This window comes from Ahaetulla prasina, chromosome 1, assembly GCF_028640845.1.
Source record: "Ahaetulla prasina isolate Xishuangbanna chromosome 1, ASM2864084v1, whole genome shotgun sequence".
In the NCBI taxonomy this organism is placed as follows: Eukaryota; Metazoa; Chordata; class Lepidosauria; order Squamata; family Colubridae; genus Ahaetulla; species Ahaetulla prasina.
Genome location: NC_080539.1, coordinates 201,279,757 through 201,307,718, shown reverse-complemented (window position 1 = coordinate 201,307,718; position 27,962 = coordinate 201,279,757). Strand labels below are relative to the sequence as shown.

Below are 27,962 nucleotides of genomic sequence, written 5' to 3'. Positions count from 1 at the left end.
TTCTTCCTAAACTATAAAATGTACAAGTCAATAGAGTTTATTTTTCTTAGGAAATGCTATGACATATAGTTAGTTTAGACTGCCACATCTTTATAATAAATTCATTTTCAATAGGTTGTTAAATGTAAAGAAATAGACCTTCATCTAAAGAACCTGATTTTGCCCTTTGTTTTATTATTACCATATCCTGAAATTAACAAACAGTAAAACAGTTTCTCTTCTGTATCCTTTTTAAATAAGAAAAACACACATAACAATTTGAGTGTTCATTTCTTCCAAATGAAGAGGCAAAAGTTGCTAAGAATTCACGATTCTTGTAAACAATCACATACTCTAATAGAACAAGAGGCACGACAATCCCAACCTTGGCCTAAACATTGGGTATTGTAAAGGTAAGTAAGAGCCAATACTTTTCTGGGATAAGTTTTGTGTACCAAAAAGCTCTGAATGTTCTTGATTCCTGTACAGATTCAAATTGGCCATTGGTTAGACCAGGGGTGTCCAAACTACGGCCCGCGGGCCAACTGCGGCCCGCGGGTCAGTTTTTATTCGCCCGCAGCAAATTCTGAAAGTATAATTGAATATGGCCCTTTTCGGCCGCCTCCCAGTACTTGCCCGGTGGTTCGCTGCGAGGCTCGTGGCTCCTCCCCATGGGCGGGGAATAATGAAGGGAGGGGGCGGAGGAGGAGGCGAGCGCGAAAGAGGCTGCTGGCCGTGCCTGACCCCAGCAGTTCTACCCTCGCCTTCCTCGGCCGCCTGGCGAGGCTCCTCGCACCTCCCCATGTCGGACACGCGTGGCGGCAGTGACAGCCATCGAGAAACAGGTGAGGAGGCGGCGAGCGGGAAAGAGGCTGCTGGCCGTGCCCGACCCCAGCAGTTCTACCCTCGCCTTCCTCGGGCCGCTTGGCGAGGCTCCTCGCGCCTCCACCCCTTGGGCAGGGAATAACGAAGGGAGGGGGCGGAGGAGGCGGCGGCGAGCGGGAAAGAGGCTGCTGGCCGTGCCCGACCCCAGCAGTTCTACCCTCGCCTTCCTCGGGCCGCTTGGCGAGGCTCCTCGCGCCTCCACCCCTTGGGCAGGGAATAACGAAGGGAGGGGGCGGAGGAGGCGGCGGCGAGTGGGAAAGAGGCTACTGGCCATGCCCGACCCCAGCAGTTCTACCCTCGCCTTCCTCGGGCCGCTTGGCGAGGCTCCTCGCGCCTCCACCCCTTGGGCAGGGAATAACGAAGGGAGGGGGCGGAGGAGGCGGCGGCGAGCGGGAAAGAGGCTGCTGGCCGTGCCCGACCCCAGCAGTTCTACCCTCGCCTTCCTCGGGCCGCTTGGCGAGGCTCCTCGCGCCTCCACCCCTTGGGCAGGGAATAACAAAGGGAGGGGGCGGAGGAGGCGGCGGTGAGTGGGAAAGAGGCTGCTGGCCGTGCCCGACCCCAGCAGTTCTACCCTCGCCTTCCTCGGGCCGCCTGGCAAGGCTCCTCGCACCTCCACCCCTTGGGCAGGGAATAACGAAGGGAGGGGGCGGAGGAGGCGGTGGGGAGCGGGAAAGAGGCTGCTGGCCGTGCCCGACCCCAGCAGTTCTACCCTCGCCTTCCTCAGGCCGCCTGGCGAGGCTCCTCGCGCCTCCACCCCTTGGGCAGGGAATAATGAAGGGAGTTTCAAGTTCATACCAAATACAAAACAAAAGCCAAGATCAGGGGTGTCCAAACTTGGTCTCTTTAAGACTTGTGGACTTGAATTCTCAGAGTTCCTCAGCCACACCCCAAAATAAACCACGCCCACAGAACTGGTACGAAAAAAAATTAGCCCTCCCCCCCCCCGTTCAATGGTGTGGCCCGTGCCTTTGCTTATTTTTCTGTATTTGGCCCTCACCAAAAAAACTTTGGACACCCCTGGGTTAGACGGTTAGGATTAAGATTCCCAGAGGAAAACAGCTCAACCTTCAACTCTTATCAAGAAAATTCTTAGATTTCCTCTATCGAGTAAGTTTTAAGTCTTGTATTTCTCATTCAGTTTTAAGGAGAATCAGAGTGTTGAATTATATAATTCAAAGGCTGGAGTCTATTCGTGATGTCTGTCTTGACCATTCTTCCATCAGTCTCTTCCAAGCTTTTCCTTTAGAATCAAGGAAAGGAATTCATCTCACTGACCAAGTGTATAATTTTATCCTCATACAGTTCCATATGTATACAACAGTTTGCGAGCCATTCGAATATTTCCACTGCTCTGATAAATGAGCGACAAATTGAAAGCGATATCTCTTCGTAAGTCTGTCTGGTCAGCTTCTATTCCCTAGTTTAAAGGAGAAAAATCTATTTTAACAAATCACAAACTATCTTTTTCCCAGAATTCATACACATAAATTTATATATGAATTTATGATTTATTTTTAACAATTTTAAAGAGAGTTTAAAAAGAAAGTTTAAAAACTAATACAAACTAAGAAAAATAAAAATACAGAGAAAGCTAAAAGAACAGGAAAGGAAAAAAAGAGAAAAAGAGAAAAGAAAAAGATACAAATAAGAGGCTACCAATCTGATTTACAGCAGTTATAAATAGAATTATAACTCTACTCTTATTTTATGGTTACAACATGGACTCTCTTCTTTATATAATCTATGTAATCATCAAAACCATAAAATATAAGTTGATTTTTTTCTAATTATGGAAAAAGTACATAAGCAGTTTCCAGTCAGCAATAAATATAGACATTGTCTTTCCCTGAATCCAAATCTTTAGAATAGTTTTAATTTTGAAAAAAAAAATCCTGCAAATGGAAATGTAATATGGCAATTACCGTATTTTTTGGACTATAATACGCACCGGAGTATAAGACACACCTTAGTTGTTGGGGAGGAAAATAAAAAAAACTGGCGGGTGGATCGGCCTCCCGGAATACCCCCAAACAGCTGTTCCCAGAAGTGAATTTTAGCAACAGGTTCATTGGTTGTGAGCTCTATGCCTTGCTTTTTCTGCCTCTGAAACCCCTGTTTCAGAGGCTTTTTTTCTGACGCTGTTTCAGAGGCTTTTTTTCTGAAGCTCCGTTTTAGAGGCTTTTTTCACCCTCTGAAACCTCCATTTGAAAGGCTGGGTGGGGCTACATTCGGAGTATAAGACGCACCCAGATTTTCACCCTCTTTTTTGGGGGAAAAGGTGCATCCTATACCCTGAAAAATACGGTACATTTTCTGGAATCTTCTACAAACAACTATAAGTAGTGGTAAATCTTTTACCTCAGCACATTACAAAATTGACTATAATCTGCTTGGCCTTTTCAAATGGCATGTGACTATGCTTGGGACAGTAGTAAAATACCATGGTTTCAGTTACAATTTTCTTAAATTTCAGGGCAGAGTTTGGAATCATAAATGCTTTGTTCTCTCCAAATATTTTGGGGAATTGTCATCAGCATTTTCAGGAAAACCATAAATACTTAAGACATGAAAAGGAAGAAATTTGGCATTGGATATGAATGGCCAAATTGAAATTCTGGGTGATCAGGTGCAGGATCCAACTGAAAGGGGAAGCTTGTCAAATGCTGATTTGTTATTCTTGCTTTTCATCAAGAAGGCCATGAGACAGTTGACATTCACTTTATAAAATATTTATAGTTTTAACTCTCACATGCTTAAACTAACACACATGGAAGTTAAAACCATAAATATTGTCAAGCCTGAATTTGATTTATAAATACCTTTGCAAAGCTATCCTAAGATGGGTATGCATTTTCTGTCTCTTACTGGTGATGAAAACTGAACTGGAAAGGGGGGGATATAGGAACACGTGAGCCTATAGAGGGTGGCACTTTGTGAGAATGTTCGTGTGTCTTAACATTCCAATCCTAATCAAATGCTGTTCTACACAGTACCTCTAGGACCAATGGAGGTAATTCCAGGCCCTTTTTGTAATAGTGAATAGCAAGGTGTACTAATCCCAGTTGATGAAGGGCACGTCCTAAGTTGTAATAAGATTCTTGACAAGAACCACGAAGGCTCAGGTAACGTTGCAGGAATGAAAACCCCTAAATACAAAAGGAAAACTTCACTAGTGCATAAAAAATACAAGTAACAGCTGAGACATCAGAATACTGTCAGACTTAAATTCACATATGGCCACCATTAAATACAGTAAAATATCTTACATTAATATTATTCCATATGATACACTATGGAAGCAAAAGCTGGATTTTGAAGAAGCAGGCTAAGAAGAGAATTGATGCTTTGGAAATTTAGTCTTGGAGAAGACTTCTGAGAATACCACAGGCAGCCAAGAAAGCAAATGGATTATCGAACAATCAACCCAGAATTCTCTTTCAAGGCACAAATGACAAAACTCAAATTACCTTACTTTGAACATACTATGTGAAGACCTAGCTTTCTGGAAAAGGGTTTTGGAAAGGATGGAAGGAAAGAGAAGAGAACCAGCAGCATCACGAAAATCTATGTGCCCACTAAGCAATTGACACCAATTTGATGGCATTAAATCAGTCCCCACAACAATGTACATAAATATTCCACAAAATATTTTGCAATAGTAAATCTCCCACCAATAAGACTATTAAACTGCACTAGTTTATAAGTCTTGGAAAATGTGGATAATAAAATTATCCACATTTAATTGACAGATATTGTTGGTTAATTATCTTTTCTTCTGAAACACTGCACCAAAAGGAAAAACAAAATAAACATTCCCAGTACGATTGGTAATACTGATCCACCTGCTTACAACCCAGCAGCACATAAAAGATGTTTCATGCAATTCATTACAAGAATATATGGATTATTTTTATGGTCAATTCTTGAAGACTTGCCTAAATAAATTTTAAAGGAATTTTATGCCATTTAACATGAGGTAAGGTTATGCACGTGAAAGTTGTGAGAGAAAGATAACGCACCTGTATTATGAGGGCATGCCTTTTTAACACATATTTCTGAGATGCCATGTGGATGAAGATCAAGCCTATGCAAAGACTAAACAGGGGTTCATCTGAGTTAGAACGGAATGCTTGTACATATTGTCCTGCACAGAAACAAGCAGTGAAGATTTTGGAATGTCATTTATTACTGCATATATTTTAATGAAAAAGCTTTCAAAAAAATTTAAACCAGCAAGTACATCTCTGGACCTTTTTTTTTTTTTAAGTTAAAAAAAAAGCAGCTGTTTTGGGCCAGTGGGCATGTCTGAAATTTTGATAGAATGGCTCTAGTGGAGTTTGCCTATCTTTAATGAGTAGGCAAACTCCACCACATATGGGCAAGATGGAAATGACAAATCACAAAGCCACCATTTATCACAAGGCATATTGATGAGGTTGCTGTTCATTACTTATGCCCAAGGATGCCCTCTGCTGTTTCATCATAGTTTGGCCTTTGCTCAGGTGAAATGGTCCTGCTTTAATACAAAGCATTGGTTGCAGCTATTCTCCAATTTTGTTTTTGCAAACTAGTAAAACCACAGCTTCTAGTATTCCAGTTTCATATTATTATCTATCTACAAATACACAAGGGATAATTCTACATACATCTTCACACACGGCAATTGCAATTTTTAAATTAATAACAGTTAAAATCATACCAAGGGCATGCTTGAAACAACCGGATACAAAAGCATTGTGGCCATTTAAGATGCACAGTGCATGATTGTCTGGGTTCTTCAACAGTAATCGCAGACAGAAGCGATGGTGCCGGACATCTTGGGAATGCATGGTGATTTGGTTAAAGATATTCCAAAGCTGAGGCTTATTGACATGTTCCATTACCATTATCCTACAGAAGAAACAGGTGCTTTTCAGATTGCTTGCAAATGACAGAAAAGATCAGTCTACACCGAGGACAACGGTATGATCTAGTCACAAGATGGCCTCTTTCATCCCTTCTGTATATCTCCTATAACTGTGATGGCGAACCTATGGCACATGTACCACCTGTGGCATGCGTAGCCATATCAGTGGGCATGCCAGCTCAGCTCCGGTGAGCATGCGCACGCTAGCCAACTGATTTTCGGGCCTTCTGGCCCCACCAGAAGTAGGGAAACAGGCTGTTTCCTGCCTCCGGAGGGCCTGGGGGTAGGTGGGGAAGGCCCGTTTTCCTTTCTTACCTGGCTCCAGTTCGTCTCTATGCATCTAGGGAGGGCGAAAATAGCCTTCCCCAGGCCCTCTGGAGGTCCAAAACGGCCCATTTCCCAACTTCCGGTTGGACAGGAAATAACGTTCTTTTGCTGTCCCCAGCCTCCAGAGACTCCTAGATAGGCTCTAGAGGCTGGGAACAGCAAAAAACTTCACTTCCTGTCCAAGCGGAAGTTGGGAAATGGGCCGTTTTGGACCTCCAGAGGACCTGGGGAAGGCTGTTTTCGCCCTCCCTAGATGCATAGAGAAGATCTGGAGCCAGGTGAGAAAGAAAAACCGGCCTATCGGGCCATCGCATGCCAGGAGCGGGGTGGGGGGGGGACTAGTCTAGACCTAGAACTAGTCTCTTTCAACAGACAAAACACATCATTAGACCCTTCAACTAAAATTATTATTTCACCAATACTAAATTTATTTAACTCTGCAGGAGGAGGAGGAAATGAAGATATGGCATTCTGAAGATATGGCACCTAGGTAGGTTTGCTTAAGGTGAGTTCTCAGTTGAAACAAAAGGTCTACATTATCTAGAAAAATACTATATCAGTAACAAGGTTTTAATTTAAAGAGGTTTTGAAATGAATTTGCCTTAACCCAATGTGATTGCTGGAATGACCCACCTGATATAATTATAAGCTTTTCTAAAATTCTTGTCTAAAACTGCTGCAGAGAGACCAAAGTATTCCAGTTCTTTGCGCTTCTGCCGATCATCATAGAATGAATAATATTCCAGGGAGGAGTCCACTAGCAGTTCTGCCTCCTTGTATCGCGCAAGGTCACACAATGCATAGATTGCCTTAAGGAGAAGGTTCCACCAATCCTCTTTTGTCAGAACACTTGTAAGCACCAAAAATATTGCTAGAGTCAACGATAAACCACTGTTAATTTTTACACAGACCAGAACATAAAACTAAAACATAATTAAAAACATTAATAAAAGTCTGAAGTAGAGGTTAGCTTGTGTGAATTCAATAAAACCGAAGGAATATCAAAAAGCTTATTGTCACTGAAAAATTTGCTCAAACCCTACTTAACAAAGGCCAGGTTATCAAAATTTATAGACTGCAATAGACAACTCTTTCCACAATTTGAACAATTTAAATTGTCTTACCTTTCTTTGTTGTTTCTTGGTCATCATTATCAGAGATTTTATCTCTTGAAACTTTTATAAGATAGAGATGTCTTTCTCCCGATTTTGAGCTAGATATTAAACATACCTGAGCTCTATTCATGGCTACCTGCAAGTTGAACGTTTAAAATATATATGAAAAAAGAAATATCCTACAGTAGCCCATTCTTTGCTTTTAAATAGTTTATTGATTTTTCAGTTTGTAGCTGCAGCCCAGACTTAACAAAGTGAACAATAAAAAGTGCCAAAGATCTATGATACAGTTGGCTTGATCCAATTACAAAGCATATTAAAATTGACTAGAAACCATAAATTTTCATTGTCTGAAGTCACCCATAGATACAACTGTTACAGCTCAATACAGAAAGGCTCACATCTGTAAAAAGCCCTGTACACATTACCTTTTAAATGTATAATACGTTTTCTCTTATTCTGCCACATGCACTAAACCTCACACATTTATTTAATATCTACTTTTATGTTATTTCCGATACAATCTCATATTGAAGAGAGTTACATAAAAGCTATCAAAATAATTACAAAACAATTACCCAAAACAATATTAAACATTTGTATTAAAATAGGTGGGAGAGAAAAAAAGACAAAAATATTATTTCAAAATTCATAGTCTTCATCAGATAGCTAAAAAAGGGGAAATGGGGACCTCACAACCTTCAGACAGGGTACCTGTTAGCACCCTTCTCAGAGGAGTCTTTTTATTAAGTCTATAGTGATGAAAAAATTCTTGACCTCAAGTTGTTTGCAATCTTATATACCAAACTAAATCCTTAACCTGAAACAATAACTACAGTTATAACAACAGCAACCTCATATGCATGTTCCAATCAGCAATCTGACTCCTACATTCTTTCCTAACTCTTAAGTTCTGGACTGAGCGCAATAGTAATTCGTATAGTATTCATTACAATCATCTAAAGCCTATGTCAGCTTTGGAAGCCATGTTAACCAGAGAAGCTTCCACGCTGCCACCTTCTTGCGCTTGGGAATGTAGGAGGGGGGATTTAGTAGAGGTTTTAGTTAGACATAATAGCATTCTTCTTTTCGGTCAAGGCCTTGGTGTTCCTGCATCTGGAAGAGGAGTGGTTGCAGTGGTGGCTCAAGTTGGAACCGATGGTGATTGGGCCAAGTGATGGACTGATGGGTGCAAGGGCTGGATTTGGGATTTTGATTTACTGAGGGAAAACCTGGAACTCTCAGATTCAGATTTTCCCAGATGTGCCAGTTTATCTATTACAATAAATGAAAGATTTGAGATGATGCTTGTCTCAGAGTCTTTAATTGGAGTTCAGTCATTCTGGAACGCTGACAACCTATGATGACTAGGGTATGAACAACTATGATTAGATGTTTGCTTCCAGAAAAGGGCATAATTGGTATACAAACTAACCAAGAATTAAGGATAAATTTTCTGACAGAATAATTAATCAGTGGAACAACTTGCCTCCAGAAGCTGTAGGTGCTCCAACACTGGAGATTTTTAAGAAAAGATTGGACAAGTATTTGTCTGAAATGATATAGCGTTTCCTGCAGGGTATTGGACTAGAACACCTCCAAGGTCCCTTCCAAAGCTGTTATTCTATTATTCTGTATGCTATAGACAGTAATATCAAATGATGCTAAGAGATGAACACAGTTGCGTTCCTTTAAAGCAAAATATCAGAATGGCTGTAGCTGATTCTGTCTTGACACCAGGACTGAACCAGATTTCTCTAAGAAATCTGCAGCTATTTTGACAGATCATTGCCTAAAAAAACAGGATACTTGTATCTGGTCATCTATTAGCATAATCTTATAGATCTAGAATAGCTTCTTCAGAAGAAAACAGATCATTGTCTTCTCTAGAGTAGATGGCATTATTCCATCTCCCAAGCAATTGAACTCTTTTGACCAGCTTGAATAAATCAAGCAAGATAACTATAACCCCCACTAATATCTACTATTATGTCGCTCCCTCCATATCTTAAAGCAAAAAGTGAACTGATGGTATGCCCTGTTTTATAAATTAGTGTGATGTACAGTATGAAACTGGCTATAACTATCATAGATGACATGAAATCACAGATCTTCTCTAACAGAACAGACTCAGCATGAATATTGGCATCTTCTGTAACCACTTAAGAAGGGTTCTGCAATACTACATTGGGGACCAAGTAATCAGCGAAGCTGTTGAGTATTAGAATGGGTAATCCTAGTCTTTCTCATTAAGCTAGATGAGAAAAAGAAACACATGAACAGTGTGACAGAAGAGGTATAAAAATTAACTTACCTTTAACAGCATGGCTAACATGGTGAGCAAAGAATCTACATAACCATACATGTTGCCCTGAGAGAACAGCAATGTTGATCGATGAAGCAGCAATTTTAATTCCTAAATACAGAAAATTGAGTTACAAAGGGAAGAACTTTAGCTTCTTTCTATCCAGATCCCAGATCTTGGAAAAAGGCAACTGTTCCCTCCTAATATTTTTTTCGTTCCAGCATCTTGTTTCATTCTTTGAGCAATTTAGCCCTCCCATCTCAGATTTCAGAATAGAGTTCACACCATGACAAATGCTTACTTGCTGAGCAGCATTGGCATCCTGTGCCAGGGTATCTGGATCATACATGGGCTCAAGTGCTTCTAGAGCTTTCTCAGGCCGGCCCAATTGCTGTTGTAGGGTAGAGAGAGAGATCCTTGCATCCAGATGCAAAGGAGTAAGATCAACCACTTTGGCATAACTCTCTGCAGCACGATCTATATAGCCCAGCGCTTTCAAGCATTCTAGAGGGGAAAGGACATTCTTTAATAGTTTGTGTTCTGAAGAGGTAGCACAGAATCTTTAATTTAATTTTATTTGTTATAAAATAATTTCTTTAAATCCAGTCAGTAATATTAAGTTTCCACAGCTAAAGGGGTCACAAATATAATTAACACCTATGATTCTAAACTGCTATTGAATGCCCATTTCTTATCTTAGAAGAAGGGAGCCAGAAAAAAACATGGGCACCATAGGAAAGATGTTAGTGGGAGTTAGGAACTGTAATAATTAAGAAACACGAGTATACATAAGTAGCAGGGAAAAAAGCTATGCCCATCAATCTTGTTTATTAAAAAAATACCATACAGGAGAATGATGAGACTCCAAAACATTATCATTAAGGAACAGCAGTTAACTGTTACAGCTTCACGCACATTACTTAAAGAGAATAACTGTTCTCTTAATGTTCATTAATTGACACAGCAGCAGTCAAAAAGTTATAGGTGCTAAGCACTTTATAGTACCTCAGTATGTCTTCCACTATTTTGTAAAATAAGTTAGCATTATCTAATAAATAGTAAGAATGACTATGGTCACTTGCTAGATTTATGAAGCTGACAAAATCTGAACCTGGGCAGCTTGTTTTTAGACACTACTTTGAACTGAATTATCAGGTACAGTAATTACTAATTACATATAGTAACATACATCAATTATTTTGTTCAAGAAATACTTAACAGACCAAAAATCAAGTCAACAGATAATTAAGATGTTGAAGTTCCAGGGTTAAGTCTTAAGTTATGGCTTTTCATATTTTTGTTTTTCAGAGCTGAGAAGCCATAATACTGCACTTCAATTGTGATCATTTTATTGCATAATTAAGGGCTAAATAACATGCTGCTGTAATGCCCCATTCAATCAAATTGTAAATACAACTATTATGGCTGGGCTGATGTGCCCTTAATGAAAGCAACAAGGCTTCGATATCATGGACAACAATTTACAGAACAGGCAGATGGAAGTTTTTCACAAAGCTATTTTACTAGGGGAAAGCAGAGGGAAGTACATGGGACACATTTATTGTCCAATTTTAACTAACATCTATTTTAGGTGTGTGTTTTTTAGTATACTTAGGAATCATATTTTGTTAAAAAATTGCAGCTATTCTCCAATATTATGTTTTAAATAAATGGTCTTTCAAAACTGATTGATGCATACATCTAAAACTCTTGCCCATAATCAAGTCACAAATAACATACAAATGTACCACATATGCACAAAAATGTATATGCATGTTTAATGCCAGGAAAATCTAACATCCCTTTGAAGACACATGAATAGAGTCCCATTCAGATGTCACCTTGGGGTAGTTCAGAGCAAAGTGCACACTCAACTGCAGCTTTAAATTATGAAATGCAACAAGTGTTACTGAGCCAGAAAATAACTTATCACATATTAGGAGGAAGCAGTTACCTGCATGTCGGAGCCAAACAACAGCTAAATTGTATCGTTCAGAGCACACCAGAGAACTCAGGAGGGGGAGGGCCGAATTGTATTCCCCAACATCAAGAAATGCTTCTGCAACATCAAGGTACAAATCTCCCATATCTTCAGGATTCTGCTCCACTAAGATTGTCAAAAGAAACTTGCAAAGAAGAGCAAAATTAAGAATACAACCAGCAAACTCAGGGGATTTCAAAAGCAGATTTTGCAATTTCTCAGGCATGCCACTTTCTAAATGGAAAAAAAGGGAAAATTCCTTAATTTAATTAAAATTCTAAATTAGCTAGTACAGACATTCAGTTTTTGCTTCAACAGAATATAATGAGATTGCGTATTAAATTATTTATATTTTTCTTTATTTGGTTCTTGACTTACATTGAGAGGCTCCAAGATATTCAGGTGAATCAAACACACCATGAGTTTCACAGTGATATCAATGGGAACACCATCAGGTATAGCGCATGTAATTTTTTCTGAAGCTAGAAAATAACAGCATTTACTAAATATTTTAAAATATATCATGTATATTATATTTTTTTCAGCTACTTTCTCCAAATAAATACAGCAGTCCTTATTTAACAACAATTCAGCTGTCAAATGAAGCAGTCACTAAGTGGTTATAATTTTACTTCAGCTTCCCCTTGCTTTACAGACCGGTGAACATCATAAATGTGAAGATTAGCCACAAAGTTACTTTTTCATCACCAGCATAACTGGAAATGGTCGTTTAACAAGGCAGTCACTAGAATGAGGACTGCACACAAAAATATATTTTTCATAAAGCAGACGTTTGTCTCAGAATAAATGTGAATGAATTCAATCTATTTCAAGAATAAATATTCAAACACAGGAATGCATTAGACTTAGTACTCTTTATTTTTTTTGTTTTTCTTTTGTGTGCATTTATCTGATTTTTATTTATTTACTCATTTTCTCAATATAAGGTGATATAAATAGGAAAGGAAAACAAACCACATTCACAAAATATGTTCTGGACAGTTAATAGGATTAGACACACTGACATACAGAATTTGCAATTTCTTCTTCTGAGCCTTGAAGCAGGTGTTCCTACATTGCCTAAGTCTTACTATATCATTTGCCCATATCCTCCAATTTTGTTAATCTTGGAAAAAAACTATAAAATATATCAGTGCTTGTTTTGAGGCTGGATGACAGTGTCTGGAGGATCCAGCAACTTTTGAATAATTCAGTGCAGCTGTTTCGAACTTTCATGGAGCACAGCAGAAGAACCAGCTGGCAGGACTGCATGTGGACAGCTAACCTTAATAATTGTATTATAGAAATGAATTTATGGAGACAAAGAGGGCTGATAAATGAAAATAAAACAATCTGCTTACAGCAACAAGAACCATCTGCATTTATTTATACAGTGCCACTATTATGTCCAGGTATTTATATCCTGAGAGATGCAAATTGCTCATCTCAACAATTTTTAAGATGCAGAATTGCATACTTACATGCAGAATTGGTCCCAGGCACAAATTCTTGCTCATCAATTGTTGTTCCTGGATCTTCCTGACTTTCCATTGCTTCTACCATGGAACAAGGGGAAAGAACAGGAAAAAATAAAGCATATACTGATCTTATGAAAATCATTCAATAAATATAAAATTACTCCATATAAAATTACTCAATAGTCTTTTATGAATGGACATAAATACACATAAAGGAAGTGGGGGGACTTATTTACCAAAGCACCTGAAGGTAAGACAAGAAACAATGGATGTAAACTAATCAAGGAAAGAAGCAACTAGAACTAAGAAAATTTCTAACTAGTGAGAACAATCAACCAGTGGAACAAATCCCCTTTGGAAGTTGTGGGAGCCCCATCACCGAAGGCTTTTAGCAAGAGACTAGACAGCCATTTGTCAGAAATAGTATAAATTTCCCGTGTGAGCAAAGGGTTGGACAAGATGACCTCCAAGGTCCCTTCCAACTCTGTTACTGTTATTTATAAAGACTATGTGGATTTATTAACTACTATATTGCCAGGAAAGAGTTACCATATTTTTCAGAATATAAGACACATTTTTTCCCTCCTAAGAGGGCAAAAATTTGGGTGCATCTTATACACCGAATGTAGCCCTGACCACCCGCCAGCACCCACCCTTTGGCCTCTGCCTCCCAGCAATTTACCTCCTTGCAGCAAGCAGCAAACAGCCTGTTTCAACTTCAGCACAGCCTGATTAGCACAAGCAGCTGACTGTCGATTGGATCAGCCTCCCGGCCCTCAGCTGTTTCAGGCTGCAGGGTTTGCCATTGCCTAGTGCTGTGCGGGCCTCCTGCAAGCAGGCAAATTGCTGGGAGGCAGATTTTTTTTTTCTTGTGCTAATCAGGCTGTGCCAAAAACGAAATTAAAGCAGGCTGTTTGCTGTTTGCTGCATGGCAAATTGCTGGGAGGCATAGGCAGAGTTATTGTGAGTGTTTTATGAGTCTTATTTTCTTCTTTGTGTCCTTTTGTTGTAAAATTTCTGTCTAGAATCAACAATTAGCTGGAATTTAAAAAGCATTTCACTAACTTAATTAAAATATTGCCTGAAGGAAAATAAAGAGAGAGGGAAAAAGCTTTACATCTAACAGATTGCATGCTGAATAATTTTCTGATTCTGATTACAATACCAATCTGTGCAAAGAAAAAAACGTAAAACAGTTCCAAATTGTCAAAATTTCATATTATTTCCCATATCCATGCACTAGCATGTTTTCCTCCCCAAAAAAGGTAGGTGCGTCTTATAGTGCAGAGCGTCATATATTCCAAAAAATACGGTAATAGCACATCTATAACACCACCAGAAACCCTGACTATTTCAGAAGATTAACTGTTCCACATGCAGCTCAATGCCAATGGTCCTCAATCACGCTAATACCTTTTTTATCTGCTGAAGAATCTTTTTCTGCTTCTTGCTTTTCAAGTACAATTCCTGAACAATCTGTAATAACCTAAAAGAAGGAGAAATTATTTTGCTTGTCAAGGAATGAAATGAATGAGCCTAGAAAAGGACGATTTAAGAAGGAAAGTACCCTGAGAACTAAGAGGTAATTTAATGATTCAAAGCGGCAAATGACATACAATCACTACCGGGATGAAATAACTCAGTATGGGGAAGGTCACTGAGAGACGGCTGCCAACAGGGGAAAAAATTAAAAGAAGATGTAAGAAATATGAAATCCCACCACTTACTCCCTAACAATAGCCTAAAAGCAACATAGTTGTATAGAGATCACTTGTACGAGTTCACTTCAGCATAAAATATGACTCTGGCACGCTCAATTTACCTCCAAAGAAAAGTTAATCCTGACCCACAACTTTTGACAAGAGGACAAAGACAAGAGCTTTAGAGCAACACAGAATGTTCTAATTCCAGAAAATGACAATTCATCCAAAAGCAGAACAAAATATCTTCTCCATTTTTCTCCTAGATACTGAAACTCTCTGGTCCAAACCCCAAAGCTGGAAGAAGCTGATATTCTGTGTGCAACTTGGGGAGACATCAGGGGTGAAATGTAAAATTTTTTACTACTGGTTCTGTTGGTGGTGGTGGGAATAATGTGAGTGGGTGGGCGTGGCCAACCTTTTTTTTTTTACTTTTAAAAGCATTTTTTCTACAACCTCTTCGGCCTAAGAGCTTGTAGAAAAAATGCTTTGAAAGGGTTCTGACGATCCCAGGTGAATTGCCTGATCACCAGAACCCTTTAAAAGTTTTTTTTTTCAGCCTTTTGGGCTGAAGAACTTGTAGAAAAAATGCTTTGAAAGGGTTCTGACAATCCTAGCTGAGCCGCGAGATCATCAGGCTTTTTTTTTAACTTTTAAAAGCATTTTTTCAGCTAAAGAAAAAATGCTTTTAAAAGTAAAAAAAACCTCTGATGATCGCATGGCTCAGCTGGGCATGCCAGGGGGGGAAGGGAGGGAAGGGATTTTTGCTACCGGTTCTCCGAACCACCTGCCGCCATCGCTATCGGATCGGGTGATCGGAAACCTTCATAGTAAAAACAACTCACAACTGGTAGAAAGGTATTCTTAATTCCTTGAATAACAGATAGTATTAGAAAGTGCACCTCCTTATGCATATGCATTTATATACTCATTATATTATAAACAGACAGCAATCAGATTAATTTTATATGCTTACTGCTAATGCTTTATCATACTGCTTGTTGGAAATATACAGCTCAGCAGCTATATTAACGTCTTCCATGGATACAAGGCTTTGATGTTTCGTAAAAGCTTCTTCCATTATCTCAATAGCAGCAGTGATATCATTTGCTTCATAATAACTTCTGTGGAACACATTAGTAATTGGGTAATAGTAAATACAAATAGTAATACATCTTCTGTATTAAAAAACACACAAATTATTACAATATTTTCTGGGCAAGAAGAAAAACAATAATCTTCATTGAAAAACATTATTTATTATTGTGAGTTTCAAAATCATGGTTCTTTGTGTTTGTAAACATAAAAGCAAGTCATGATTCTTCAACTCATAGTTTATAGGTTTTATCCAAAATTAGGTTCGGCAAGAAATTAATGTAATTTCACGAATGTATAACCCATACAAGAAGTTGTGACTGATCACAGGAGAAGATCTGATTGGAGACATCCTATTATGTTGCTGAAACCCAAAACTCTAAGTAATAATTTAGAATTAGTCTAAAGCCACAGATTTGTAAACCTTTGCAAAATGTAATTATCAAAAGTGAAAACAAAGATTCGTTCTTATAGCCAATCCCAAAGAAGAAGAGTGGTGATGATAGACAAGCCTAGGGCAAAATTAGCTGAATTCATACCTCTTTAAACCATGACTTGAGACAAGGTGATCACAATCCATGGGCTTGGCACCCACTTTGTGATGTCGCAGCATCCTGCAGTCACATGATTGCCATTTGTAATTTTCTTTGCCAATTTCAAACAAGCAAAGCCAATGGGGAAGCTGGCACAAGTCACAAATAGCAACTACGCGATGTTTTACTTAACTCAGGATGATTTCTTTAACAATGGCAATTGGGAATGCCAGAATTTCCACTGCTAGGAAGCACAGTCACGTGATGTTGCACTCTTTTACTGCCTGCTTAGCAATAGAAATTCTAATCTCATTGCTGTTAAGTGAGGACTATCTGCATTTCAAAGCATTTCCAATCATAACATATCATTTTTGTATCCTGCAATTAACTACTATATCAGAGGTGTCAAACTTGTGGCCCACAGGCCGGATGCTTCATGCACTGGCCACCCCAACCCGTTTAGCAAAGGGGAAAAGTTTTTTTTTATTATTTCTTTTTATCACAACAGTATGCACAAACAATTGTCCTAGATAGAACAACATATTTTGAAGAAAATATATACATATATGTAAAAAATATGCATCAGCTATATAAATTGATATGATAAAGGGAACAATAGGACAGGAACGGTAGGCACTTTTGTGCTCTTATGCACGCCCCTTACAGACCTCTTAGGAATGGGGTGAGGTCAATAGTAGACAGTTTTTGGCTGAAGATTTTGGGATTTTGAGTAGAGACTATGGAGTCAGGTAATGAGTTCCAAGCATTAACAACTCTGTTACAGAAGTCATATTTTCTGCAATCAAGTTTGAAGCGGTTGACATTTAGCTTGAATCTATTTTTTGCTCTTGTAATATTGCGATTGAAGCTGAAGTAGTCTTTTATAGGAAGGATATTGCAACAGATGATTTTGTGTGTTAAGCACAGGTCATGTCGAAGTCGACGGAGTTGTAAATTTTCTAATCCCAGGATTTCAAGTCTGTTGGTATAAGGTATTTTGTTGTTTTCAGAGGAGTGAAGAACTCTTCTAGTAAAATATTTTTGGACTCTTTCTATTGTATTTATGTCAGAGATGTGGTATGGGTTCCAGACGGATGAGCTGTATTCAAGAATAGGTCTGGCAAATGTTTTGTATGCTCTAGTTAGTAGTGTAGTGTTTTTAGAAAAGCTGCTGCGTAAAATTAGGTTTACAACTCTTAGGGCCTTTTTCGCTATGTAGTTGCAGTGGGCTTTGGCATTAAGGTCATTTGATATGAGAACTCCAAGATCTTTGACAGGGTGGGGATCATCAGTTAGGTAAGACTGAGCATTTACTGGTTGATATTTGGAGTTGCCAAGTTTTAGACCAATCGGAAATTAAGTCGAGATCTTCTTGAAGAGTAGAAGTATTATTAGTGGTATTAAATAGTTTGACATCGTCAGCAAAGAGAACACAATAACTTGAGATGAGGTCGCAGAGATCATTTATGTATAGTATGAAGAGCATTGGTCCAAGAACACTACCTTGGGGAACGCCACTTTTGACAGGAACAGGACTAGATATAGCGTTGTCAATTTTGACCATTTGTTGTCTGTTTGACAGGAAGGCATTAATCCAATTGTGAAGAGGTCCCGAAATGCCGTAGGATTTTAGTTTGAGGAGTAGTTTGTCATGTACTACTGAATCAAAAGCTTTGCAGAAGTCTATGTAGATTGCATCAATTGTTTTTTCTTGATCAAGGTTGGTAGTCTATATGTTTTTGCAGTGGAGAAGTTGTAGGTTACAAGACATTTTTTTTCTGAAACCAAATTGTTTATTAGAGAGAAGATTGTTTGTTTCGAGATGGAGTGTAATGGATTGGTTTATGATGGATTCCATTACTTTGCATGAGACACAACATAGAGAGATAGGTCTTTAATTTTCAACAAGGCTTGGATCTCCTTTTTTGAAGATAGGGATGACTGTGGCTAGAGACCAGAGTTTTGGAAGGGAACTAGTTTTGAAGGCTTTATTAAAGATAATGCTTATATGTCATGTGATGACAACATGTCGTCGCGAGTTTGACACCCTTGAACTATACCAAGTAGAAGGGGGAAAAAATTACTCCATTAGAAGCTGATGTTTCATTTCAGTTTAGCATGACTAAGTGTTCCACTCTACTTACTTGGCCATATCTCTCGCCAAAAGCATAAAGCGTTCACCATCAAAAGGAGTCAGAAGATTTAAAATGCGTCTGTAGCCATCCATTGCCAGTTTGTGTTCCCCTAACTGTTTGTAGAGATTTGATCTCTCCCACAAATAACGCACGTTAGTAGCATCATACTTCAGAGCTATAAAAATGGAAGTGGTATGATAAATCATTTTGATATTTGTAATTATTGGAAGCAATACGCAATATGCAAATATATTCAATAGAATAAATAAAATATAAATATAAACATAAATATATATATATTGTGCTAATGGGTTAGCAATAATAAAATGTCTCATCCTGAAAAAGTCATCCAGGGATGAAATAAAAAAATTCAGAACATTGCACAGACAGTTATTATAACATACTGAACATCCATTTTCAAAAGATTTTATTATATAAAGATAAGATGGAGGGAATAACTTAAATTTAACAAGTTAATAAGTTAAATGGAATTAGGATCAATTGGTTTGGCCTATGTAGTTTTAAATATAGTACCAGTGCATTGTTTTGTTTATATAAAGTAAATCTTTTTCCATTTTTTTAAATTTTTAAAGCTTGAATAATTCTTAAACTTTACAAAATATTATTGAAAATGAATTTGAAAGTATATACTTATATATTAAAAGAAAATTTTAAAAGCTGCATTAGAATTTATTTCAGTTATAAAGATGAATTTTTAAAGAAATGTTTAGAGTTTTAAAATGAATATAAAAGTTTTCCTTTTAAAGTTAAAAATTTGAGAGTATAGTGTTTTTTGTTAATATAAACGATAATAGTAGAAAGATTAATACGTGTAAATAGAAATATATATAATTTTTCACAATAGGAGAAAAAATGGATTCGGTTGAGATGATAAGATAAAGAGATTTTATTTAGTCTTGTTTCTATTCAAATATTGCTTCTGGCTTTTAGATTTGGAATAGAAAAATAATGAATTTCAGAATTTAGATTGAAGATTTTATAATTGTGTGGTTATAAGATTGGCTTGCAGTAATTATAGGTAACGTAAACAGTGGAGTTCTAACCAGTGGTGAAATCTGAACCAGTTTGTTATCAGTTCGCTGGCCACACATGCGTGCTGTGAGAAGCGCACACATGCGCAGTGCATATCAAATGCATGCTGCACATTTAAAAAGCTTAAAAAGTTTTAAAAGTTTGGTCAAACTGGTAGTTAAAAAATGCTATGATCCAAGATCAGCTGTGCCATGTGGTTTAGTTTTGCTAGAAAGCAGGATTTCGTGCTTTCTAGCGAAGCTAAACCGTGCAGCACAGCTGATCCCCCCACCCCCCCGCTGTTCTACGTACTTTCCCAAGCCTCCTTTTGGTGCATGATGCACGTGCGCAGGCACAGTATGGATTTACTGCTTTCTAGCAAAACTAAACCACATGGCACAGCTGATTGTCGGATAGTAGCTTTTTCGCCTGAACCGGTAGCTTTTTTTTACTACCTGTTCATCTGAACTGGTAGTTTTTATCACTACCGGTTCACCCGAACTGGAGCGAACCGGAAGCATTTCACCCCTGGTTCTAACCGTATTAGTATTTTACTGTTGGAAAGAGTCGGAAGTCCACACTTTTTTCTTTTTTTTCCAATCCTGCATTCACCTCTTTATTATTTTCATTGTATTATATGCTGTAATAAAGCTTAATAAAAACTTTTTTAAAAAGTTGATTTAAAAATATACTTCACTTGCGCTATTCTGTAAACAGAATGCTAGACAGGCATGATAAATTGATGTTATTCCACAAGTCAATTGTTATATTTCATTTCATATTATCACCCACATCTTTGTGACATTATAATTTAATATTCTCCCATACAAATTCATTCAGAGTGCTTGAAAAGCTTTCTAGCAGAATACTGGCAAGCTATCATATAGCTTTTTTAAAACTGTATACATTTTATCTGCCACATCAGGGTCATCTATCACTTCGTACAAAATCATTTTTCCATCTTGATTTAAATATACTAATATGTCTAAATATCTCAACATATTAACTTACAAGATGCCCATCAAAATCAGCTGAATGAAATGAGGTTCAGTAAATACAAAGACTAATCTGTAATGAAAGCAATATCTTGACACTTGCTGCAAAATGGACAGTAAAGCAAGTATAGTATCATTAAATGATCTGCTATGAACTTAATTTGTTTACCTTTTGAATAGCAAAAGACAGCCTGTTTAATATTGTCCTGCTCAAGTGACATTTCAGCTAGCCTGACCCACTCCTCTGTGTCACTGGGATTTAAGTGAGCAGCAATCAGTTCAAATTGCAAAGATTTTTCCATATCTCCTTGATCTTCATAAATCATAGCAAGAGTGGAGAATGGCTCATAAGCAAGTGGAGCTGTTGGATGTAAAAAGAAAAATGGGTTACAATTCATAATCATTTCAATAAAAATGCCTAAATTTGTACATGCTGCACCTAGCAACAATAATCATTTGAAAGTGTTTAAAGACAGATTAGCAGCTCATTTCTGAACATAATGCAAAATACTGTTTTTGACCTATAGAACTGTAGCAGCTTAGCCTGGAGGGAGCATGAGAAGGATTTCCTGCATGGACCCACCCAACTGTGAGACCCTGCTTTGGATGCTGTAGTCTATAGAGAGAAGACAGATAGTTACAGAGATTGGGATCTTTTCCAAATTTTCTTCCATGACACCAAAACAGCAGCATTTGAATTGGCTTTTCCCCCTGTTCTTTGTCAAATTTTAAATTATTTGACTGCCATTGATGATATTATTTTGGGCAGCTTTTAATTAAAAAAAAACATAATTCAAATAGGGGAACTTTTTAAAGAAAAGGAAACAGTTTATTATTACAAATATCTGAAGACTTAGATTTTTCCCCCTAAGCCTTTTTTCCCTCCACAAAAGGAAAAGATTAAAAAAATAACCTTCAGTTATTTGAGAACTGTAACGGGAAAGCTTTTATCTAGCACTATAGTTCCTATATTTAAGAGGACAAAGAGTGCAATACAGCATGATACACTAAAGTAGGAAAGAAAGGATTCAGTTGTCTATATCTGACTTTTTATCTAAAGATCAGTGGGTCTGCTCTTGATAAGGCTTCAAATAAAACAGTTTTATTATCAGGTTGATAGTTTCCTACTTCAATTTCTTTTTCTAATTTACAATCTGGCAAAATTAAGAGAGTCTAGATCTTTTGGAGTTTCATAGATTGTAGATCCCCTTATAGCAAATATTCAAAACATTTTAAACAAAACACAATTAGTACTTGTAGTTACAGTATTGTCTGGCTTAATTATTCTTTTACCTTTAATTGCTATGCCAAATACAGTTAATGTAAACCTAAACTAGGCTGTTCATATTGTACTGCAGATTGTTAAAATAGCAAAGTGAGCTTAAATCAGTAGAGGCTAATATAAAAATAAATACAGCATATATTTTAACTTTCTCCAAAATTTCCATTTAAAAAAAAGGAAAACATTTTCTGTGCTTTCAAAATATCCAACAATGTAAGATTTCCAGGCAAGCATAGCCAAAGCAAAAAGTGGTCATACATTAATTACATTAATTAGATACAATACATTAATTAGATGATGTAGGGTTTCCTGCCTGGGCAGGGGGTTGGACTAGAAGGCCTCCAAGATCCCTTCCAACTCTGATGTTATGTTATGTTATGTTAATTTTAAAGAATACATTTTTAAAACCATATATCCATTTATTTCCTTATTTCTTCTATTCCACCTTCCTGAAAAGAAATGTTAAAAGGAAACTTTTCAAAGTTTGAAAATAGCAGATTGAGAGCCCAGGGTGTTCAGAAACAATGTATGGGTTAAGTTTGTAACACTAATGTAAGCAAAAGATCAGTGCTAGAGCAAAATAGCTTTGAATCACATATTTTCTACATTGGGAAAATTTTTGAAGTTGCAAAAAAACAAGGAAAAAGTATAGTTATAAATAAAAACACAGAAGAGATGCAAGGTCAGCTCTATAATGACACACTGAACTGTCTGTCTTGTATTAATGTTATATGTCCCTTCCATTTATTCTCAGTAACAAATCTCACCCATAGAAGCATTCAAAGATACCTTGTCTTATGATCTCCATGCACATTAGAATGGCTTCTTCATGTTCCCCTCGAGCAAATCTAATGTTAGCTTCACCCATGAGACCTCTCAGGGCACGTGGCAATTTACTGCGCGGACGTTTTTCCTAGAAAACAGATTGGTATCAATATATTACAATAAATTCAGTTTTTATTACTACTTATAAAGAATATTTTTAGTAAGAAATGTATTTGAACTGAGGGTGTTTATTGAGCTGTTGATTTAAACTGTTGTTTGTACAATAGCCATGTACATTATTTAATATTTAGTTTATATCATACATCCACACAGACTCCACTTAATTAAATTCTATCTTAAGTATTTTCAATTAAGCAGCAAGGATCGCATGCTTCAAAAAGGATTCAGAAGAGATGCTTCAGAATGCACAGCAATGGGAATCTTTCTTTGGGGCAACTAGGTTTTTTTTTTTTTTTGAGGCTTCCACATAAACCTGAAAAAAGATGTAGCTGCTTTAATAATATATTGCTTGCCTTCATCATTTTCTTAGTCTCTCTATTAAGCACCATCTCTAGTGCAAAAACATCGCCAGCTGTAGGTTGCTCAGAGATCTCCTCATCTTCCTCCTCTTCTTCTTCTTCATCATCATTCTCTCCCATCATGGAAGCAAAAACTCGATGGACAGATTTACTGATACCATCTGATATCTCTTCTGCTCAGAGAGAAAAAGATTAATAATGATGTCTAATTAATCATGTAAAAAAGGAAGGGGTCATAAAATCATAAAAGTTATCCTCAAAGAAAGAGAGAAGGAACCCCAGTTCAGATAATGGAAATAGCAAGAAGCAAAGGAAAACTGAAGGAAAATTGTAAGCACAGTCATGGTCATATGATTTTTATTTAGCAACTGCTTCATTTAATACCATCTTGTCAGTATCAAAACACCGAGTATTTGTATTAAAACATAAATGTAATCAAATACCCACAGAATCAAGTTTTTTAAAGTAAAGAAACAAGATTTTGGGGAGATAACAGGAATTAGCAAGAATCTACAATATTTCATCTTCACCAATCTTCACCTCAGAAACATGATGGCAAAAATAAAGTCAACTATTGTTTTGCTTTCATTTCATGTTCACGTAATATAATTCTTTTGTCATATGTTTTAACTTGAATTGTATATTTCCCAGAGAATTGTTATTAGTTGTTTGTCCAGAAATGAAATAAATTATAATAACTAATATCAGTTGAACAATAAATTAATGAAAATAATAATTGAAAAATTAATGAAAATAAATTGAAAAATTAATGAAATAAAAAAGAAAAATCATTTGAACATGTATAATTAAGTAAATTCAAAAACTCCTTGCATTTGACTTATAGCTATTACCTACTGCTAATCACCTACTGAGCCACAGTGGCACAGTGGTTAGAGTGCAGTACTGCAGGCTACTTCTGCTGTCTACAGCCTGCAATTTGGCAGTTCAAATCTCACCAGGCTCAAGGTTGACTCAGCCTTCCATCTTTCTGAGGCTGATAAAATGAAAACCCAAATTGTTGGGGGCAAAATGCTGACTCTGTAAACCGCTTAAGAGAGGGCTGTAAAGCACTGTAAAGTGATATATAAGTCTAAGTGCTATTGCTATTGCTAAAAAATTTTATAATTCTATACAAAAGAATCTCTTCTGCTACAATAGTCCTAGGCACGGGATTGATGTTTATAATTTGTTTAAGACCATTGTTTTGTTGATTTCATTGTTCATCCAATTGTTTTAGTCTGGGCTGGCTGTCTGATCTTGATTTTTAGTTGTTTTTATGTTTTGTTTTAGTTTTCTATATCACTTGGAGTAATAAATAATAATCTCCCCAAAATCCCTGTTTCTATAGATCATTTTCAGCTACAGAACAACTAGCCAAAACTTCTCTGCCTATAACTAAAGACAATCTGACAGTGGAAAAAAAAGTCTTCCAAATCAACCCCATTCCCATTTTTAATTTTTTAATGGAACTACTGAATATTCTAAGAGCATTGTTTAGCATTAAGAACGCAAAGGCTTTAGGAAGGCAAAGGCTGATGAAAGCTGAAGGGCAGCAGGTTCCCTTCTCTTTCTATTAATAAAGTGATAAGCTTGAAAAATAATATAATAGAACATCATATTATTAGCTCATCACATCTTTTGGATTTCTACACTAACTAGCAGAAACCCGCAAAAAATTCAAATGAAAACCAGAAGAATGTCCAGTTGCCTCTTGAAAAAGCACCTTTGGGATCCAGAAATTTCCTACTCTGCCTCAAGATGCTGTAGATTGATCACAAAGAACATACATTGAATGTCTTTTTGAATTAAAACCTATCAAATAATAATTAGTATTACATACAGATTTCTGAACCTGGTAAAAATTTAATTTATTTTCACTGCAAGGTGGCAGTGAACTCCCATTTTCTAAGTTATAAATGCAACAACAAAGCAAAGTTCAGGATATTTACTCCTTGGTAAATGAAACAATAAGCATAAAATATACCTTCTGCTTCCATATGTCCTTGTATTTCAGTAGACATTCCTTGCCCAGAAGTAGAGGGGCCGTCAAAGTCTTCTGCATTTTCTTCAGTGAGTACATTTTGTCCCTGTAAAGATTCAAAAGGAAGTAACATTAATTTTATAATCTTACAAGTAGTCCTTAATTTACAACCATTTGTTTAGTGACTTTTTGAAGTTAAAACAATACTGAAAAAAGTGCCTTATGACCATTTTTCACATATAACCATTGCAGAATCCACATGATCGTGTAATTAAAATTTGGAATCTTGACAACTGGTATTTATGCAGTTGCAGTGTTCCACGGTCATGTGATCACCTTTTGTGATATTCTAGCAAGCAATATCAATGGGACGGCCAGATTCACTTTACAACTGCAGTGATTCATAATGATTAACTGTGACAAAAAACAGTGCCATAAAATGGGACAAATCTTACTTAACAACTGTGTTACTTAGAAACAAAAATTTGGGTTCAACTGTGGTCGTAAGTCAAGGACTGCCCATATTGTAAATAGAACATTCAATACTAAAATACATATCGGTTTATGAGTGAGTAATTAATTAAACCTGAGGTTTCATTGTATGACATTTTGGAAGGGTTCATGAAAGTTAAATGGTCAACTTTAAAAAAATCTTTACTGAATCAGTCAATAATCAATAAAGCTAAGTAATGTAAGACAGGCTACGTGTATATGGATAAGTGCATATTATATCATTAACTGGACATATTCCTCAACTGACTGTACATTTTGCAAATGACTTAACAAAATTTGGCTACACTTTGGATAACAGAATCATGTGTATCTCACAGTAAACATCCTAAACAGAATTGGTCAGAATGGAAAAGTAATTTAAATAAATTCAACTGGTTGAACATGTGCCAGCACAAATGGATAATGTAACACAAACTGTTTTACTGTTATAATAATCCCTTTGCTGTCCCTTTGCCTTAGCTCAAATGGGATTACCTTATATTTTGCATTAACCAAGTGCCCAAAAGCAAAACCTAAAAAAGCAAAATCACAACCTAAACCTTGCTTTATGTCCCCAACATAAACAGTGATATTGACAAGTCTTCCAATTCATGAAATCTGAACTGGGCTGCAAAAATCCGAATTAAACAGCCGCACACACCGAAAACCCTACTACCTGGTAGTCAGTCGGATTTTTGTGCCGAAAACGAGCCCTAGGTCCAGCATTTGTTTTTAATTAGGACGAACGAACACCATGAAATGATGGATAAGACGTATTTATAATTATGTTTACACTTGTATATGTCATAGAATATATGCTTGACAAAATAAAATAAAATAAAATATAAAATATACCATCACGAGTTCTACTAAAATTATTTTTAGGATTTTATGAGCCAACATCCTTATTTAAAACGAAAGCAAGACATCGGGTACCTGAGTACATACACCCTACTGAAAATGGGGGGAGGACAAGCCATAAGACCCCTTACAGACCTCATTATAGACCCGAACACGAAGAAAATTGTGAATAACTGCGAGGCAAAAGAGGCCTCACCTTCCTTTCGCAGCTTTTACGCTCCTCCCGGCGACGCTCGAACTCCTCGAAAGAGATTTTCCCTTCCAGATACTCAATTAACTCGGGGCTGAACCCCGACATTTTATGCTCCGCCGAGGAAACAACCGTAAACCAGTATCAAAAGCCGCTCCAGCGAACGGCGGGGAACCTATTTTGAAAGGACCGCAATTCCCTCGCCGAAAAGAGTCCGACTACGAATGAAGAGAATGGAGCACCGCTGACTTCGCTGTCTACTGCGCATGCGTTCGTGGTTGAGGTTGATACGGGCGGAAGCGCTGGGAATTTGTCCCTTTCTTGCATTCAAGCGCTTAAAATCGGTGGAGGGATTTATGTCTTTAAACGGGAAGACCATCAATCAAATATTGTAATAAATGGTCATTTTCTGACATACTATTGTCAGGCAGCTCTCTTGTAACTATGCATTACCATCTTTGGATCCACCTTTTTAACTTTCTTTGTCAAGAATAGGCGACCTGCTGTGCTCGTTCTTGAACTTCATCAGCCTCACTCAATTCAGTTGACTACCAGGAATTCTTGGAGATGTAGTCCAAAAATTGAAGGATGCCAGCAAGTCGCCAAGTCTAGTAGCAGCAACAGCAGCAATCTCCTAAGTCAGCAGTGTCCCTTTTGGACTCCTGACTTCCCTCTGACACGGTTTAATTACTTTTATATATATGTGATGGAAAAAGAATAAAAAGAAGAGGACAAGGTGAGATACTGGATGAAGTTTGTCAGAGGTGGAAAAGGAAAGAGACTCTAGTAGAGGCAAAAGTCTTCTGCTTTTGGGGGGAGGGGAAGGTTGTCACCATTTTTCTGGCAAAGAAATGCAAAATACTTTCTGACATCCAGTTTTCAACTTTCACTTGTGAATAACTAATACAGAACCCTTTCCTTTTAAAAAAAAAGACTAGCAAGGTTGCTTCAAAGAATTGGAGAGGAGAACTTTGTCATCCAAACTACAGGAGTACCGTTTTCTATGGAAATTACAGATGGTCTGCCTTTTCTCACTTTGCTTCTGTGTTAGCTATTACAAAAATGCCAGTGATTTGCTCTTAGTTGCATCTGACTTGTTTTTTATGAGTCTTTCTGCAATATTGAATTTAAGAGCTATTCACTTATCATTAGGTTTACAGAAAATATTCTAGAATAAAACTTGCTGCTCCTGTTAATTCACTTGCCTGTCTCTATTGCCTCTGTTTCAAATCAGGTGTTGGCAAGGTGTAGGCAGGACTCTGGATAGCAGGTAATTTACTTTATTAACCTTAACATAGCTAACAGCAGTGACGAATACAAACAAACAAAAAAACTCTCTCCCTCTCTGTTGACAGTCCTACTGTCAACTGGCTTAGCCAATCAACA

The 27,962-nt window shown here is 37.3% G+C and overlaps 1 protein-coding gene across 3 annotated transcripts; it reads right to left on the bottom strand.

The window, feature by feature from the left end:
• Positions 1 to 153: 153 nt before the first annotated feature.
• On the bottom strand, positions 154 to 27,962 carry GTF3C3 (general transcription factor IIIC subunit 3). Of its 3 annotated transcripts, XM_058188272.1 has the most exons (19): positions 26,583 to 27,890; positions 25,037 to 25,139; positions 23,047 to 23,225; positions 22,538 to 22,661; positions 20,636 to 20,827; positions 18,449 to 18,614; positions 15,653 to 15,800; positions 14,390 to 14,462; positions 12,980 to 13,054; positions 11,877 to 11,980; positions 11,472 to 11,643; positions 9,819 to 10,021; positions 9,527 to 9,628; positions 7,222 to 7,348; positions 6,731 to 6,968; positions 5,564 to 5,754; positions 4,884 to 5,008; positions 3,858 to 4,010; positions 154 to 2,281 (listed from the first exon to the last, which is right to left on the bottom strand). In XM_058188272.1, exons 1-19 carry the CDS (start codon positions 26,682 to 26,684, stop codon positions 2,159 to 2,161), a joined length of 2,700 nt encoding a protein of 899 aa, XP_058044255.1. In that variant the 5' UTR covers positions 26,685 to 27,890; the 3' UTR covers positions 154 to 2,158. The 3 variants fall into 3 exon arrangements, with proteins under 3 accessions (XP_058044255.1, XP_058044263.1, XP_058044272.1); XM_058188280.1 differs by lacking the exon at positions 23,047 to 23,225 and having other exon boundaries at positions 26,583 to 26,721; XM_058188289.1 differs by lacking the exons at positions 154 to 2,281; positions 3,858 to 4,010; positions 4,884 to 5,008; ... (3 more) ...; positions 9,527 to 9,628; positions 9,819 to 10,021 and having other exon boundaries at positions 11,558 to 11,732; positions 26,583 to 27,962.